This window comes from Anneissia japonica, unplaced genomic scaffold (assembly GCF_011630105.1).
Source record: "Anneissia japonica isolate Jap-2015-1 unplaced genomic scaffold, ASM1163010v1 scaffold287844_len763494_cov143, whole genome shotgun sequence".
Lineage (NCBI taxonomy): Eukaryota > Metazoa > Echinodermata > Crinoidea > Comatulida > Comatulidae > Anneissia > Anneissia japonica.
This window is the reverse complement of record NW_022739814.1, coordinates 627,968-648,256: the sequence shown is the minus strand read 5'-3', so window position 1 is coordinate 648,256 and position 20,289 is coordinate 627,968. Positions and strand designations below refer to the sequence as shown.

The window sequence follows — 20,289 nt, the reverse complement described above, 5'->3', positions numbered from 1 at the left end:
TGACCCCCCCCCCCCAAAAAAAAAAAACCACCTCAGATTTATAGTCGATAAGTAATTTGATTGAACGATTATAAGTTATTGTGTGCTCAAATAATTGGAATTATCAAACAAATAGAAATATATGCGATTATTTGAGATTAATTTGAATAACTGCGAATAATTCTTGGAAACGGAATGGTTACATAATATGAAAATATAATTGTTGTATGGTTCACATTTTCTACAGCTTGCAAACTACTTGACACATGATTTATTTTCGTCCTGCATGATGGTGTACACGCAAAGTGGTAAAGCTGTTGCACTGTAATTCAGTGAGCATCAGCGTGTTTGAACCAAATCATGAAACCAAAGCAAAAAGTCGCCAAAACTTAAAGGAAAGAATCGCAATGTACCTAAAGCCTTGGTCACACGGGAATTTACGATTAGTTGCGGTGACGTACGATCAGTTATCGGTAGTTTTGTTCAGTGGTTTCCCTGACCTGTCAATCTAGCTCACCCAATAAACACTGGGTAAGCTAGACTTTGTAAATCCACAGCGCGATGAAATCGATTGTTTCATCATAAAGACATAGAATATCTAGCTGTGTGACCAAGGCTTAACGCACGCTCGTATAAACACACACACACAAACAAACACACGAGTGCACAAATGAGTAAATATTAGGGAATGGGCAAAATATGCTTCTTGTTATTGTATTGTGTGGGTGTCAGTGCGCGCGCGCGTGTGTGTGAGTGAAATGTGTTTCGTGTGTCAATGTTTGTAAGGACCCATTTGCGTGTTCTTGTGATTGTTGTGTCCAACTATGTGTGTGGATGTCAAACTCAACTCTTGTTAAAGTGTTGAAAATGTAAAATTTAATTACAGAAATGCAACACCAGATTGGATAGGCCTCAGCGACTTTCGGCTTTTTTTAAGACCATGGACTGACTTTGACAAATGACATAACTTTCATGCTCAGTGCAGGTTCTGCGCATGGATTGGGAAGCGCTCAGAGATGTTATATTTAGACAATAATATTAACAATAATAATAATAATAATAATAATAATAATAATAATAATAATAATAATAATAATAATAATAATAATAATAATTATAATATTGGGTAGGTCGCAACCAAACTGTGCCCTTTTGTTACATTTAGCACATTGCATAATGATCGCTGAGTGTCCTCAGTGATCAAATTAAGCGCCGCTTTAGTCTTGTGCCCCCTCCACATTAGCTTAAAATGTTCAGTTTTATTTCTGCATGTTAGAATTAATTCAATGTAACAAAATTCACAGTTTCTATATAATCATTTGTTATTTATTTATTTATTTTCTTTATTTATTTATTTATTTATTTGGTTTTCTTTAATTTAGACTGCAGGGTTGGCCTGTTCAGTTATACAAACTGCTTTACAAAGGCGCCCTGCAGTTACATAGATCATACAAACATTCAAACATAAAAATACAACAAACAAACATTTATCTAATAATGTAAACAACAAAACGGAGAGTGAGTTCTTAGTATTATAAGAATGTTAAAATTGTATAAACATTTCAGTAGCGGAGTTAAAATTCAATTAAGTCAAGATTTTTAAAAAATGATTTTGAATAAATCTGCATGAATTTGCATAATTAATGAATTAAGAGAATTCTGCGTAAAATAGATGTTTGGAAGCTTCAGTCAGACTCTATCGGATAAAACAAGTAGCATTTTTTTTTGTGTGTTTTTAACGAAGTTTGCATAAATTTGCATTAATAACAAGAAGCACTCGGAGAAAGAGGACCTTCGCCAAGCAGCCATAAGAGAAATATTGCCATTTGATTGGCAGTATGTTCAACACACACATACTGATGAGGCTTTTAAAGCAGCCAAGGTCAAAGTATGGCTTTTGTTTTTGTTTCTCTTTTTATTGTGGCTGATGCTTTGAACACTTAAAATAGTTTGGTGCATTATAGGCTTATAGACTTACACAATCAAACACACTCTGCAAATTTGGTGAAAATGCAATCATGTGTTTTAAAGTTGTGGAGGTTAAGCTTATGTGTCTTTCATGACCACAAATGACCTTTGACCTCATGGCCCAAACATTTAATCATTACCTTCTGAAGTCATTATATGAGCACAGCCTGCAAATTTGGTGAAAATCCGATTATTCGTTCTCAAGTTACTAGCAGATTAAGCTTATTTTATGTCGTTGACTCCAAATGACCTTTGACTTTTTACCACATGACCCCAACATTCAATAATTTCCTTCTGAAGTCCTTATTAACACATCCTACGAATTTGGAGAAAATCCCATCATCCATTGTGGAATTATCGGGACAAGCCACCGCTTCTGTTGATGCCTATGTAAATAATTTGCAATTTGTAATTTGTTGTGGATTTTTTCTGAATAAATGTAATTAACATTGATTTAGTGCCCTCTGTGACCCTGTGACCTTTGAACTCATGACCTCAAAATGTTATAAATTCTCTCTTACCTCGTTATAAACATACCCTGCGAATTTTGTGAAAATCCGATCATCCGTTGTGGAATTATCGGGAGATTAAGCTTATTTAATGCACTGTTGACCGCTGTGACCTTTGACCTCATGACTCCAAAATTTAATGGTTTCTTTCTTACCTCATCAAAAACCCACCCTGCGAACTTGATGAAAATGCGTCCATCGTCCTCAAGTTATCTTCGAGATTAAGCTTATTTAATGTACTTTGTGACCTTTGACCTCATGAGCCCAAAATTTAATCGTTTCTTTTTTACCTCATCATAAATCCACTCTGCGAATTTAGTGACACACTTAATCGTTTCGACAGAGTTGACTACGAAAATGAATTAAATACTCTAAATATGTCTTTAATAAATAAGGTAGGCCTAGATGAAAATGAAAATAACATGTTAAAAATAAGTGTATGAGACGTCGAAAGGGTATTTAAATATGTTAAACCAAACAAAGCGTTTTGCCCAGATATGATCTCTGGAAAGGTTTCAAAGTCATGTCATAAAGAACTATCACACATTTTCTCTTTCATGTTTGATTGGTCATTAGGTACCTACAGTATTCCAAAACTGTGGAAATCTGCAAAAATAAATCCATTAAGTAAGATATCTAAACCAAATTCATTAGACGACTTCAGACCAATTGCATTAACATCCATTTTTATAAAGAGTTTTGAAAATATAATTAAAGGTATGATAGTTGAACAAACAAAAAAATCTGTGATCCATATCAGTTTGCATATAGTGCAAAAAAACGATGCAATAATCACATTTCTGCTTAGAGTTTATGAACACCTTGATAAAGCCAATTGCCATGTTAGATCATTATTTTTGGATTTCAGTTCCGTGTTTAATACAATACAAACACATGTTTTAGTATGAAAGCTCAGAAATATGCATCTAGATCCTCGTATATCACTGTGGATTAGTAACTTTATGAGTTATAGAATACAAAGAGTTAAGTTTGGAGACGTTGCCTCCAACTACATAACATCTAATACAGACGCACCACAAGAGTGCGTTTTATCGCCTTCGTTGTTTTCTTTATACACAAGTGATATTAAGATGTATGGAACCTACATGTAGCATTGTAAAATTTGCAGATGACGTGTGTAACTGGATATATCACAAATGGTTTGAAACAGAAAATAGAAATGAAGTCAGTAGGATTTTAAGTTGGTGTAAGGACAATTATTTGCTAATAAATGTTAAAACACTAAAGAGATGGTGTTTGGTTTTAGAAAATGGTAGAGTTATGTGGTATCAATTCAAATGGAAAATAAGGATATTGAAATGACAAATTAATACAAATATCTTGAAATGACAGTCGATAATAAGTTGAAGTGGGACACTCACACACTTAACTTGTACATTCAATGCAGACAACGCTTATATTTTTTTAGGCAGTTAAGCAAATTTAAAGTTGGACAAGAAACATTATCTTTATTGTATAAGAGCATGATACAACCTGTTATTTGCTTCTACTGTATAGCCTGGTTCTCTGAGCTCTCAAGAAAAAAATCAAGATATATTATCAAAAGTAACCAAGGCCGCAAGTAAAACTATCAACAAAAATGTCAATCCCATAAAAGAAATTGTTGAGGAAGCCTTTTTATCTAAACTGCAAGAAATAATTTGTAATGAAACACATCCCCTACATATTTGAAATACATACTGTATAAACAAATCAGGAAGAATAAGGCAGCTAAAAACAAACCGACCTAAACACTCTTTTCTCTCAAGTGCAATTTGTCTCTACAATGGTAAATTCAGTAGGTTTGATTACGCAAACTTTGCTATATTAGTATTTGGCAACCTATTAGACAACCTGAAGAAACGGTAATCCAGAAGTCGTAGCCCTACAATTACTATGAGGAAAGTAAAATTTTGTCCGTCTCTGAATTTTCATAGTGTTAATTGAGCCTACTATTAATTGTTGGAATGGGTACCTTATAGAATGTAACCAGGGGCGGATATAGAGAAAGATTTTGTTTAGAAATGCTTGAGACGAGATACTGATGAAATTTAAATCGAGAATCAGCTTGATTTGGAGTAGGCCAACGGTAACGTCATGCTCCCATGTTTTTGGACTTTTTTCTTCTGTCTTTTTTCTCCATTTTTGAGGGTTTGGGATAGCTTCTAGTTTGGAACATTCGTCGAGCAATACCAGCACCACGACAGTGGATTCAGCCGAAACATAAATCCGCTTTCTCCCGGCAGGTAAAGCTTGGTTTCCATAGAATCGCTCACCCTATATCGGCGACAGTCGCCGACAGTTGTCGGGAAAGTTGAACCTGGTTCAAAGAAGAATCGGGATGCCTTCCTGATTACGTTAGGGCAGCTAGCAATGCACCTGATTCGTATTTGAAATCTCCAAAAATATAATATGTATATTTCTTGCTTATATTAATTTCAAGCAATTGGTACATTTTTCAATGCATATATGTATTTTTATATCAACAGGTTTTATTATAACCTGTTGTTTACTTATTTCCTACCTTCTTAATGTAGCTATGCTACACTCATTTTTATTTTACTTTTTCATTACATTGACTCATTTTGACTATTTTATTTATTTACCTCGCTCTTGACATTATATATTTATTATTTTACATATTTTACTTGCGTCCATTGTGGCCTAAACGTTATGCTATGTTTCTCTATTTCCTGTTTTTATTTGGAATTTTGGTTAATATACTATTAGTCTGTTTATTATAATGTCGGCATAATGTGGGAACGACTATTAATCTCCGTTCTCATTGCAAACTGTTTATTACTATCAATGTATAGGCCTACCCGATTTTAATTTCTCTCATTATAATCCGCATTGTTATTCTTTAACTCCTCCCACTACAGTGGTTATGTGTGTCCACTTTTTGCTAGTTTTTTTCATGTACCTTGATAAAGACCTGAGGATAGGTCGAAATATTGGTTTTCTCCAATAAAGTGTTGCTGAAGTCTATATAATACATGGTATTCGTTTCCTATATTCTTTTGTTATCGTACTGAAACAAACGTGGAACCTCACTATGTTGTATATATGTACATGTATATATATGTATATGTACATACATATATTTACATTTTTATAAGAGACAGTATATATATATTATATATTATATATATATATATATATATATATATATATTGTCTTTGGTGTCACATTGATTAGTGTCTACATCTAGTAGTTACAGATATGAAATGCCTATTTATATTAGCAGTATAGTAGTTACAGAGATAAAAATCCACTGAAGTCGGAGGTGCACTTCATGTCGCTTTTGTATCACACATTCAATTAGACCGACTAGATTTGATTTATTATATTTCTTGTAAATAAAATTGTCTACTAGCTGCCAAAATTAGACAAAATTAAACCTTGTGACATGGGTCAATGATCAATATCGACGTAATTTGTTTTAAAAAATGGTCGAATCCAATAAACAAAAACATGTGTAAATGAATAATTTGACATCACTATCAAGTCTCTACAGCCAGTTTGTGTAGGGATATGCATGTGCATTAAAACATGTCAAAGGTCAGAACAGCATTTCCGGTCATTTTTTTAAAGCAAACTTTTCTATTATTAAAAAATAGAAACACGAATGTTCCGAACAAATTGGTTCAAAAATTAACTCTCTACCACCAGTGGTTGTGGAGATATGAGGATTCTGTGGCTATGACCTTCACACATGTCGAAGGTCAGAAACGGCTTTTCAGGTCGTATTTTAGTAAAATGTTCTATTAGAGCGAATAGAAACTGAGTATTCCGAACAAATTAACTCTCTACCACACGTGGTTGTGGAGATAATAAGGACTCAATAACTATGACATTTGAAACATGTCAAAGGTCAAAAACAGCTTTCCGGTCATTTTTTAGCAAAATGTTTTATTAGAGCAAATAGAAACATGAATGTTCTGAACAAATAGGCACCCAAATTAACTCTCTACCAAAAGTGGTTGCGGAGATATGACGACCCTACAGATATGACATTTGACCCTGACCTTTCGCCACATTTTGAAAATGTGTTACCAAGTCAAAAATGATTCTTGGACCACCCCAAACCAATTTCTGAAGTAAAATTCTATGGACCTCAAAGTGCATACAAAACCTGGTCTGGCTAATAGGGTAAAATGTTTTTGGCGAAACAAATAAGAAAAAAAAAAATTATTACATTTTTTCCCCCGATCTTTAAAAATATAAGTGTCGCGAAATAAGGAATAAAAAAAGTCTCGAAATATAAAGCTAGTTACAGCTATGCTAGACACCGCAGATCTGACCTTGTATGAGGAAAAAGCAAATATACCAATCAAATAGAATACAAAATATTGCTATCACATTTTGACCTTTAATCAACACATATGTAATATCCATCTCTAGAGTACTGCACTCTGTTTTTACTGGAAAAATAGTACAACACACTTTAATGTATTGCAATAAAATGTTAAATCACAAGATTTGAGCCCTAAATTATTACAGGCTGACACTTTAAACACAAGATCAACAAATAGTCTATGAAAGAGTTACAAGTGCATAGGAGGGGTTTTTCAGGGTAGTTATATATAAAACAACATATGGCTTTAAACTGAATGTAATTAAAAATAAAGTGCAGTATATTTGTGTAAATAATTGAAAAGCAAAGCTAAGTGGTGCATAATAGGAGGAGTATAGAACCAGTATAGATGAAAAACAGCCACTGTAGTGTAATACAGCAATATACTATTCTAGTAACTGTGGAAACTTTGTGCATTCTTTCAAAATCTGTTTTAGAGTAAACTATGTATTTATTGGTAGACAATTATTGGTAAATTCGGTATTGGTAAATTACAGTATTTGTAAATTTGGTTGCTTCTCTCAAGATCTTTCTTTCGCCTCCTTAAACACTGTTTCTGAATACAGCATACCCTTCCTATACACAGCCTTTACCCCTCTCATTCTTTACTGCTGTCACAGTCTCTCCCTTTCCTCATACAGTCATTTTCCTCACACAGTCTTTACCCCTCACTCACATACCCCCTTCTCAAACATATTGTATTAACTGAACAATTCATATTTACCATTTTTTTGTATTTTCTAAACGTGATACAGTATTTGTCTTGAAACAATGATGAATTTAAGTAACATTGACGTTAGTTAATACATCTATTGTACGATAACCTAAATAAACCTGTCTACATAAAACTGGCAAATAATGTCCTCCGTACAATTACAATGCTGTATACAGTATTTTATTAACACAATTGAACATTGCTAATACTTTGTACAAATATCTGGATATTTTGAGCATGATTGAAAAGTGGTTTCCTTCAAGGAAATCAAATTAAACATAATAGATGTTTGTTCTATATGGAATGGTATTGATATAAATTAAGTTGAAATAATATGTAGATAATTCATCAAATTCTAATACCTGATCATACAGTACTAAACAATGGTGTTCTATGAAATCTTGGGAACCAATCACAATCAAGAACATGAATTATTTTTTACTCTAAAAATAATTTAAATTTAGCTGCTGATTGTAACTGTCAGGGTAATTTCTGCTTTACTTGGGTTACAGTTAACAGACATCCTAAAAAATGTCATCACCATGGATTCATAACTTGAAATGTTACTTTTACACTTTAAATCCATAAATATTGTATCTTGACTGTATCTTAAATCCATATAATGTATGTTGAATCCATATACTGTATCATGAGACAATATACTGTATCTTTAAATGACATATTTTTACTGTATCTTGAATTCATATACTATATCTTGAATTTACATACTGTATCTTTATACTATTTGGTACTGTATTCTGAATCATGATAGTCCATCTTCAATCACTACTGTCATGAATAAATTTAATCTTAAATTCATATATTGTACAGTTCATTGATTCCATACACTGTATCTTACATCCATATACCATATATAGAATTCATAAAATGTATACTGAATCCATATACTGCACTATATCTTTCATGCATATAGTACTGCATCACCTGACAGAATAATTATATTGTACTGTATATGAAATCCATATACTTCACCTCAAAATATTACTATGCTTATACACATTACAGGTATATAAACATGAATTTCTCTAGTACAGAAAATGTTACCTTCACAAGATAAACTGTTTTGCTCAAATTAAGATATTACATTGTAGTATTGCTTTCTATTAGATTTAGCACCTGAAATCTAATCAAATAAATTAATAAATCAACATTATGTTCATTTTACCTTGCTATACATTGGTTCTAAGCAGAAAGGTCATATCTTCTTCTACATACTAATAACAGTGGTTAAAATATACATTGCATTCTTCTCATAGCACATACATAAAGGTATACTATACACGTAAATGCATACAGCATGCATATCAAGGAAAATGTCGCATATATATTTTCACTCACACATTGGATTTTCAGTAGACGTTCAGAACATTACGCTTATTCTAAAAAATAAAAATGTCTCCTTTTTTTGTTTATAAATTTTAGATTGTTAACCTTTATTATTATAGCTTTCATTCTTATATCTAATATAATTTACTGAAATTGTATAATTTACCTAAAATATTTGCTTTCAGCTTCCATCCTCTAATCATCCTATGTCAGCCAAAATACATATTTTCAAATCTTTAATTATTCCATTATTTCTTTTTTTTTCAACAAATTTGCCACTTACAAAATTTATCTGGATACTGTATCTTCAATACTGTATCTTGCATAAACTGTATATAGAATCCATATACCGTATATTAAATCCATATACTGTATATTACTGTAAATCCATATAGTGTATATTAAATCCATATACTGTATATTAAATATATATACTGTATATTAAATATATATACTGTATATTAAATCCATATACTGTATATTCAATCCGCACTGTATTGATGAATTCATTAGATCCACAGAATGAGTATTAAATACTGTGTATCCACAATCTGCATGTTGAATCCATATACTGTACCTTTAAATACTGTGTACTGTATAATGTATATAGAGCAGTACAATATTTTTTCTATACTGCATATACAATCCATATACTATATCTATAAATACAGTGTACACTGCATACTTTCGTTCAGTGTACTGTATATACTGTGTTTATTTTTTTGTTTTATGGGAATTTGTTCTGAAATAAAGTACTGAATGAATGAATGAATAAATATACTGTATTTAAAATCCATATACTGTATCCATGTATACTGACCTTTATACAATGTATTTATCCACTTACATAAAATCCATATATTGTATCTCAGATGCAGGGATCCAAGTCTCCTACAAGTCACTGTAGTCTTCTGGAAAATTGGACTTTCACAAGCAAGCAAGGATCTCCCGGAAAATAACCCTCTACCCACAAATCATTCGTAATTGGGACCCCTACAGATAACATAGAGTGATTCAACACATCTAGTTCATACAGTTGGCTGTCTCATGGCAAAACGTAACTGCTACTATATTTTTGTGCAGATACTGTACGTTGTTTTGCCTTAGAACGGCCGCGGTGTTTCTTTGTGTATACAGTATTATGATTTGTGTGCGTACGTTCATATCTCACATATATACTGTACATTTTCATTTTTACAAACTGGCTTCTTGAAATATGGAGGTGCCTCAGCACTTGCAATCACTCACTACTCAAGGCATTAATCTAAACTGGAAGCTACATTTTTAACTTATCCTGTTTTTATTCATTTATTACTCAGCTGTCATTTTTTAATATTACATTTTAAGAATATTTTTCCAATCTACTTTGGTCCACTTTTTATATTGAGAATGTATTATAGTTCATGATCCCTTTTATCAGAATTAAATTCTTATTACTTAACTTGCATTTAAAGCACACTTGTATTTATATCAAATTGTGATACTAACAACAATTTCTTTGCCACATTGGATAGTAACAGAGACTACCATTTTGTAGCAAGACAAATGATAGTTAACACGCTACTTTGTAACTAACCCAGGGGGACATTTTAGGTCTTCACTGACTATGCCGTAGCATGGTCACCACCTGGGATGGTTACACATACTAATTTGTAGCATGGCCATCACCTGGAATAGTTACACAGAAAAAATTGTAGTATGATCCCCAACATAGGATGGTTACAGTGACTTATTTGTAACATGACCATACCTGGGATTGTTACACAACTAATTTGTAGCATGGTCACCACCGATGGTAGCATGGCTAACCAGACTGCTATGTACCACACTACCAGCCTGCCACATTGGGTAATTACCTTCACCAATGCAATGTATTACAATGACCCTAGTATTGGTTCAAATTGTTAAATACCTTTTTTCATATATAGCATTGAGAAATTCAGATCTGCCCACAAAATGAATAATTAATTTATAATAAATTGTTGTCATATGACAATTAGGCTTTGTGCTATCTAGCAAGTTGCATCACTTTCAGTGGTTGATTTGACAGCTCCTATGTAGCATGCCACCATCTGACATTGAATCACTAGCAAAGGGTTGATTGCATAAGGATTAGGATGCTCAAAGTACTAATGTGTAGGATCCTATCTGGCATGATTAATCATACTACTACTCATTCTGTAGTTGCATTGCACCACTTTGTAGCATGGCCACACCATGTAATGTGGCACCATCATGTAGCATGGAATCACCTCAACATTTTGTGGCAAGAGAAAAAGTAATACTAAAATATCTATTCAAGTTGGAATACTGCCATAATCTCTGTGCGAGTTCTCAATGTTCCTGGGATCCATTCACTGCTAAAGAGTCTTCACTGTATGTACTGGAGCTGAGTTCACTTCCAGAGCTGCCACTACTGGACATCCTTGGACGAGGAACCGTCCTCTTAATCGGAGTGATATTCATTTCAAGTTCATCAATTGAATTTATTGTCTTATCCTTGCTTTTGCTTGCCATTTTATTTGTCGTACTCTTCGTCGGGAATGTGAAGTTGATGCCGGAATCCTGCAGCAAATGTTCTGGGATTAAACTCTGAAGTTTCTGGATTGTGCTAAGCAAAGCCTCTCTTTCCAACTCCAGTGTTCTCTTCTCAGACCGGAGCTTTGTTTCTGAAGCCTATATAGAACAAAGATAAATATTGTTTTAACATTTTCTTGAGAAGTGCACCAAAGCTTTTGCATTTACTATAAAATGATCCAATTTATAAGGCATATTACCAAAATAATTTGACAAAAAACATGTGACAGCTAGACCAAAAAAAAAGAAGAAATAGGCCTAATGAAATGCACGTTTATTGTGTTGAGTTTAGGAGTATGTAACAAATTGTATTTCAACAACTTTACATTTAAAAGTATTTTTCAAGTCTGCGAGTGCTACAGTATTTCCTATTTTTGATTAAATCTCACCCCTCCTCCCAAACCCTCCCCCCCACCTAAAGTCAGAAGGCCCGAGGATGGCGATTCGCACCAAAGTTGTCCTTATTTCACATTTCACTCAGCAAACCCCAACCCCCGTTGGACAGCTTAGCACTCCCGGAAAATATATCCTAGAGCCGCCACTGCAGAGCTTTAAATATCATCGACAGATAAAAATACATTGACAAATTTACAGGCCAAATATTAAATGTTACTGAAATGATGATTAACTAAAACAAAGACAAACATGATAATTATGATAACAATTATTAAGGTGATGATACAATGCTTACCTGTAAATGTTGGACAGTGGCCTCCTGGCTGTGTCGAGCATTTCTCGCAGACTGCAGTTGCTCAATCAACTCCATGTTCTGTCTTTTCAGTTTAAGATTAGCTGCCTCTAATGAAGCCAACTGATCGCCGGATTGCGGTGTGTTCACCATCTCCTCCTGAATTACGTGGTACTCCACTTCGTAAGCGTGTAACTCCTTTGATATATCTAATTCGAAAGTCTGTGGGAGATTAAAGTATAATAAAATAATATACTATTGTAGTAACAATTAAAACACTCAGGCTCACTACAGTAGGTCTTGTATATTGCTCCTGGTATAAAGGATTTCAGGGAATTGAGTTTCTTTTAAAATATGGTATGATTAATCCCCTCTCAACTGTGAACATGCCTATGTCAAAGGTCATGCATATAAACAAAAATCAAATGGTTAAGACTATTGTCTGCATTTATATAGAATGCTATTACTAGGCTTAACAGTGTTGTTGATGTATGTGAATTACATATGTATGACCTTTGACACACATGTGCAGTTAAAACTAGAATGGTTTACTACAAGTTCAGTATAATATCAGGTTATATTTACACTTGCATCTGCATATTTACACTTGCATCTGCACATTTACATTATTTAATAAACATTATTTTTTAATATTTAATTGATTTATAATTATTTCTTATGGAGTGAAGTTGCCTCTTCTTTTTAGAACAATCGCTTTACTTTAAATCCAAGGATTGAAAAGGGATATCTTAACCAGCCAAGCAATCACTCACTCCATTTTGTTTTCATTCATTACTTAGGCAAATGGGTTAAGGTTTACCATTAATACAATAATTACTAACTTACAATCCTGTTCACAAGATAAATCTATACACAAAATGCTGTATATAAACCTTGTTTTAAAGATTAGAAAATTGAGAATGTTTTGATTGACAGGAAAAATCCTGTCTCCTGATAGGTATAGAGGGATTCCACGATGGGCGTCACATGACCTAACCTGGGCGTTGGATATTAACAATCGACTGATACAGTGGGTTTTTACATAGATTGCTGTTGCAGCCGTCCCTTGTTTATTGCTGTAAAGAACATCATAATTCCTGGTAAACTATACCAATTTATTGGAAATTAAACTTAAGAATTTTGCTTTAATGATTTGCTAATGCTGTAAAGGATACTGGCCGCAAACATTGAGATTTTTCGACGAATGTTAGGCCTAGGCCCCACGGCCATCTACAGCATGGTTAGTTATACATGATGGTCTTTGACCTGCAAACTATGCTGCGATGTTAGGGCTAAGGTTTATGAAGAATCACTTAAGTTTCAAAGCATACAATCCTTGGAGAACGCTAGGATAAGTAACTAAACACAATTTTGAACAATCGTATTGCCTTTACTAGCCATTTATTTCTCACCTTAACACTGGGTTATTATTTTCGCAACCATAACAGAAAGGTAGTTTTTTAATATTCACAAATCTGTATCTCACTTTATCTGACTTTAATATAATTTCTTATAAACCTAATGATTGTTGTATATAAACCATCAATGATTATATATTTTGGTTATGGATGGTTACATTTTGTCTGTGGAGGAGCTAATACAAATTACAATGAGATCAATAACAATAATGATAGACTATTTGAATAGGTTCACATATTTTAGTTATTTATCATGTACGTGGAGGTGTTTTAATACAGATATTTCATATGCGTCATCAATTTTAATCTAATTTGCAGGTATATCTATTAGGCCATAAAAACAAATTCTTGAGTTGGCCACATTTTGGAAAATCCAAAAAATGGGTGTGGCGGTAACGGTTTATGCCTAAAAAGTAGAAAATACACAAAAATACAACAATCTAAAAATCTATATTGAAGAGCAAAACGATCGCGTAACACTGTCGTATTGACTACCGTTGCAAGATAAGCCTATTCCAGCCTTTTTTCATTAAAAAAATATTTTTCGTTGTAGTCAAAAAAATAAATAAATAAAATGCCGACCATTCAATTTCGACCATTTTGGGTCAGTCGGGCGTGGCCAACACAATAATGTTTTTTACTTGGCCTTACCTCCAGGTCTTAAAATATATGGCAACAGTCACATTACAGCCGGAAGAATGGGTTGAGAAATTTGTAGTCTGAACCAGCCTGGGTTGGCTGGGGTTGAAACTGCTCTCAACCCAGGAAAGGATACATCCAGGTCGCCCCTGGGTTGACTTGGGTTTCATAATATGACCAACCACAATCACAGTACGATGTTCTTGCTCGAAGATTTCTACTATCTGAATTAGGTCAAATGAGGTCAACCCAGGCAAGTGTGGACACTGGACATTTTCAAGCCAGGCATGAGAACTCAACCGTACTGAGTCATCCCAGGCTTGAGGTTCTAGTGTGACCGTAGCCTAAAGCATGTTATGAAATCAAGCAGTAGAGCATCAATGGCCACCAAGTGTACAGAATGCAGCAGGGGTTGGGGGTAGGAGAGAAAATGTTGTTATAGTCACTAAGGCAGCAGTTTTTAAACTATGGGTTGCAACCCAAAATTGTGTCACCAAATAATTAGTGGGTTGCGAGTTTCTTTAAATTTTTTTTTTTTTAAATTGATTTTTATATCATGCTGAAAGTTGCTGTACTATAATAGAGAGCACATTTTAAGTAGTCATAAACATTTTACTTGTTAACAAACCATTTTGAGTATCTGTTTTAACGTCAGCCTAAGGTCATAATTCATTTATCCTTTACTTGCCATTTTTGATTGGCTACGATAATAAAATAGTGGTATATCCCACCTTGTTGATGACTTTTTCCATTTGCACAATGCCGAGAGATGGAAGGGTATCCTTGAGGAATTCGATGATCGCCTCAAAGCCGTCACACTGGAGGATCAACTCCTCGTGACTTCCCAGAATAATCAATGCTACTTTGAAGATTACATCAAAACCTTGGAGGAAGATCAAATCTGGAAGACAAAATACAAAATAAAATTAAATCAAAATGTTGAATTTTAAAATAATAATAACTAGATTTACTATGTAATCAGGTTTGATTTTAGATGCAGCCTTTAACCAAGTAAAACCACAGGGTGTAATTAAATTTTATAATACATCTTGACTATTTCAAAGACTTCCTGAAATGTCAGTTAAAATGTAACAAAAAAAAAAATTTGAGTAGTAATCTTACTGTTTTAACCAACGTCCATGATGTACCTTACTGCAAACAAAATTTTACTCTAAAAATAAACGTTTTTACATTTTACTATACTATGCATTACTGTGTTTGCATTGTTCTCCCGAAGCCGTTTTACTGTCAATTTTACCAGTCAAAATAACTGACCAACCAACCAGTAAAAATTGTGTGTTGGTAGAATAAAAAAAGCACTTATTAGGCCTAGGTATCCTAGGCTGGCCTTTTTTCATATATGAACATCATTCCAGTTCAGGCCTAAGCTATGATTAATGTATTGTTTTTTAAAGCCATTGAACTTTACGTAAGAGGCAATACCTCATGTGTGCGTGCTAAGCTGGCTTTATATGGACAAATTTACCAGTAAAACATTTTAAATTGGGAAAACACTGGTTTGTTTACAGTCGAATACAAGATATTACACAACCCTGGTGGCTGATTGTATGCTATGCTTCCAGCTGTGACAAATGTTTTCAATTAAACCATAACCAAATATTGTTAGAAAATCACAATCAGTTAATATGAATCTATCCATGATAATTGAGATTTGTTACAATTAGGATTTGGATTGTACACAGATTAAATTTGACTTATAAGCTTAACATAGATTTGGTTATCTGCATGCATAATGCACCAAGATCAAATCCCAGGGTGTGTTATACTTTGCATAAGACAATATGCAGTACTAGTACTGCACAGTACATGGATATGATCAAATTTGATGATTAATTTACTGCTTTAATAGACGGTGAAATATAGTACCTTGAATCTAGTTTTCTTACATGCAACATCTCTTGAAAGTTTTGTATTATGTACTAAGGCGAGACATTTTTTTTACCTTGATAAGCAAATCTGCCACTCGCCAAAAATTATGATTTCGATGTAAAACAACACTTAACATAGTTCTCTGCACTTTAATGCTTCTTTACATCTATTTAATGCTATTACTCATGTAATGCTATCTTATGGTGATATTGTCCTAGGCGCTAGTAATATGAATACAATTTGCATTTTATTGTAAACACTTTTCAGATCCAAGTATATTAACTACATAAATAGACAGGTTTATGGCTTTTCTAAAATTAAACTTTTCATTTTTTAGGTGCATGACGAAACATAAGTAGAGTCTATATATCTGGAAAAAATAATACAAAAAATAATACCTCAAAAAATTGAAAATAGTAAAATCCTGATCGCATTACCAGACGACTCTCCACAGGACCCAACTACAGCAGACAACACTGGCCACACTCAGTCAAAATGCTTTATAAACACCAGGCCAGATCTTATATACACAGTTACCAGTCTACTGGACCATGCAGTGACCATAATAGTTATACGCAATGACTCAGATAGCCCTTTATACACACACCTGGTTTTGTCTCAAACTACAATACTTTGTGGTTAAATGACTCAGAAAATAAGAATGGACCAACCAGTGCTTAGCAAACAAACAGAGGGAAGTATATTCCTGAATTGTAGTAAATAATATTTGCATTAAAAATTAAATGTACCATACTTCCAAAGGATGGTACTTAAATTCAAGGACATAAAAAATGAACAATGTTGACTTTTCTTATACAGGAAGATGTATTATGATAAGATAATAATATAGCCAATAGTCCTTTGATTTTTTTTTTCCAGGTAAACATTATTATATTCTGGAAAGGCAAAACATAATAGAAAATTTTAACCTAGCAGGAACTGGTTTAAAATACTCCGTACCAACACTAGTAGACACGAATAAGGACAAGACCTATACACAACCACCTAACTTAACATGAAAACAAAAACTGGCAAAAAAACAAAACCATGCAAATTTTCCAGGAGGTCCAGACACATTCCAGGACCCCTACCTAGTTGGTTTAAACAAAGGAATGATTTTCATAGTGTATAAATAACTGGAATAAATATCAACTTCTACTGGAGGATTTTTATAAATTTATGACCTGTAAGTTGAGACATAACATGATTTATTTATTTGTTGTCAGATGAAGTAACAGAACACAACCTATTGCCAAATATATTGATAATAACAATATTCTATGCTACATCATATAATGTCTTTGCTACATCTTCTAATTTTCTATATTCCATCAAACAGTGTCCTGTGCTGCATCAAACAGTGTCCCATGCTACATCAAACAGATTCCTATACTACATCAGTCTCCTATGCTACATCAAACAATTTCCTATGCTACATCAAACAGTTTCCTATGCTACATATCAAACAGTCTCCTATGCTACATCAAACAATTTCCTATGCTACATCAAACAGTTTCCTATGCTACATCAGATTCCTATACTACATCAGTCTCCTATGCTACATCAAACAATTTCCTATGCTACATCAAACAGTTTCCTATGCTACATATCAAACAGTCTCCTATGCTACATCAAACAATTTCCTATGCTACATCAGACAGTTTCCTATGCTACATCAGTTTCCTATGACATATCATATAATGCCCTATGCTAATTCACAATCATCACATAATGTCCTATGATACATCATATAGTGTCCCAGTATGTTACATTCTATTATGCATATTACTGCTAGATCTAAATCTGGTATAATATGCCACATACCTACATCTTAGAGTGTCTTATGTTACACCTATTAGTATTGATGTCCTATGTCCTTACTCAAAATATTAAATTGCTGTAAGCATCATATAATGATTACAATGTTGTACACTGTGTCTTCACTCACCTTATGATACCATACTGACTATAAAATCTTTTTTTTTTTACAATTTCCTGGTTTTGCATTCCTATCAAATAAATTATGCAGGACTTCGCTAATGAGAAAATAGTAAATTAATTAGCCATTTGACATATTAAGTAGATATTTTAGTGCAATGTACAACAAAACTATAATATGCAACTTATCTATGAGGACTATGTACATAAGAAAGTATAATACATACTCCAAGTATTGAAATACATGCCATCGTGTTGGGATTCAATATTTCGACATTAATTATGTCATCATCAGGAATGACTATGTACATCAACTAAAATATTTCTCAGGCACTTGATCAATCAAATTTTAATTTTTTTCCCCCACTGGTGCTTGTTTTTATAGGATTTTATTTAAAGTTCCAAAAATTCTTGTCTTGTGATATCTCAATTTTGTTATGATCCAGAAAGAGGTTAATAGCCCTAAATACCAGTAGAAGTCACAATTTTTTCTTTCAAAACTTACCAAACACTCTTGCGACGAATCCTAGTGGAAACTGCGAAGTGAATATCGTAAGGAACCACGCTGCAGCATACAGGGACGGTCCAATGTCGTTGGCCTCCAGGTGGTCATGTAAGCGCCGGTGATGGTCATGAAGAAGACGTGACAACTGGTACATTTGAATCTGAAAATAAATTAAAAAAATTAACATATGTGAATTCAGTAAGACAGTAAATTTGTTTTATGTACGGTTGAACTTGCCTAAGTCGAATCCAAAATGCCATTGAAAAATTGTTCAACTTAGATATATTTTGACTTACAGATCGTAAATTAATGGAAAACACAAAAATTTGGCATGCAAAATAAGATCAACTTAGAAATTATTTGAGTTAGGCAAAGTCGACTTAGGCAGGATTAACTGTAATTTTAAAATATTTAGGAATTAATTAGGGGTTGTACATATAATGTTTTAATTCTAATTTATTTTGTACTTATAGTTTTTGCATTTTACGATAGTGTTAATACTGATTAACAAGTAGGCCTATGGTGTTTTAAGTCTAATTAAGTTTAATGTGTATTTTTGTTAGATTTAGGAATGGTGCTTAATAGTCTAAGGACACAACCTTGCCTATAAACTTTGTAATTTCTGTTGAGTCAAGTATAACCGTGAATAAAGAAGTTATTATTATTATTATTTTGTTAGCAATACCATCATTAATAATAATAATAACAATTTTATAATTATTCAATTTAGAACAATTAACATACTAATAGGAAAAATTATGTAGATAATTTCCAATAAACTTTAATGAAGAATACCTAGATGGAAAATCAATAGTCTTTGTTTTTACAATGAACCTAAAAAGAAATACCGAAGTGCTGCAGCGCTTATAAAATTTTGGAGGCTTTATTACGGCGCTTAAAAAAAAAAAAATATTGGTATGTCGCTTTACCTGCCCGTTCCCATGTTACATTTCCGAAATATCCCTACAGTTCAGTAGGCCTATCGTAGGTCCTACATCATTGTAAATAAATGTTTATAAGGCCACTTGTGTCCTCATGGTTATTTAATCATTTTAATGCTGTATGGATTGTATTTAAAACCCTGTTTCTCTAAGTTTCATTACACATAGTTTAATAATATATTCTTGATTAAGCGCCGCGGCGCTTATTCGAGAGCATTGCTTAGTGAAAAATATTAGGTTTGGTGCAGAAGCTTATTCAAGCATTTACGGTAACTTAAACCAACTGTCAAATTACATAGTTTTACAGTAAGGAAACAAAGTATGGAATACTTGGATGAAAGATCAATTTACATAATTTTGCAATAAATCCAAAACAACATATGACTGACAGCAATTTACATATTTTTTACAGTTCGCTTGGCAGATATACCTAGATGGACTATCAATTGACGGTATTAAAATATTAACTCAATAAAGAACACCTAGATGGACTGCAAATTTACATGTTTTTACAGTTCCCTAGAAGGATATAAATGGACCATCAATTGTCAATACACTGCCACTATTATTAACCCAATAAGTATCACGAAACTGACTGTGAATTTAATGCATGTTGATAGTAAAACCCAAAGGAGTACCTAGATGGACCGTAAAGATTCATAGCTTTACAGTTAACCAAATTTACCTGGAGTGCAACCATATCTGGCTTGTATTGTCGTCTGAAAGAAAGGTGAAACATCAAATATTGCATCATCTGGAAGGCCTCCTCCTCTTCAATCTGGAAAAAATAATTAAAATATTATAATAAACAAAAATTA

The 20,289-nt window shown here is 33.1% G+C and overlaps 1 protein-coding gene across 3 annotated transcripts in view; it reads right to left on the bottom strand.

Annotated features, from left to right (window-relative positions):
* Nucleotides 1–6,808: 6,808 nt before the first annotated feature.
* Nucleotides 6,809–20,289, bottom strand: part of LOC117118049 (TBC1 domain family member 1-like) — a 107,763-nt gene continuing 94,282 nt past the window's right edge. For all 3 annotated transcript variants that reach the window (XM_033262534.1, XM_033262536.1, XM_033262535.1), the window contains 5 exons: nucleotides 20,157–20,249; nucleotides 18,531–18,690; nucleotides 14,929–15,098; nucleotides 12,144–12,362; nucleotides 6,809–11,551 (listed from right to left, as the gene is read on the bottom strand). In XM_033262534.1, the coding sequence (XP_033118425.1) occupies nucleotides 11,210–11,551; nucleotides 12,144–12,362; nucleotides 14,929–15,098; nucleotides 18,531–18,690; nucleotides 20,157–20,249 (984 nt within the window). In that variant the 3' untranslated portion in view covers nucleotides 6,809–11,209. The remainder of the gene's footprint in view (nucleotides 11,552–12,143; nucleotides 12,363–14,928; nucleotides 15,099–18,530; nucleotides 18,691–20,156; nucleotides 20,250–20,289) is intronic.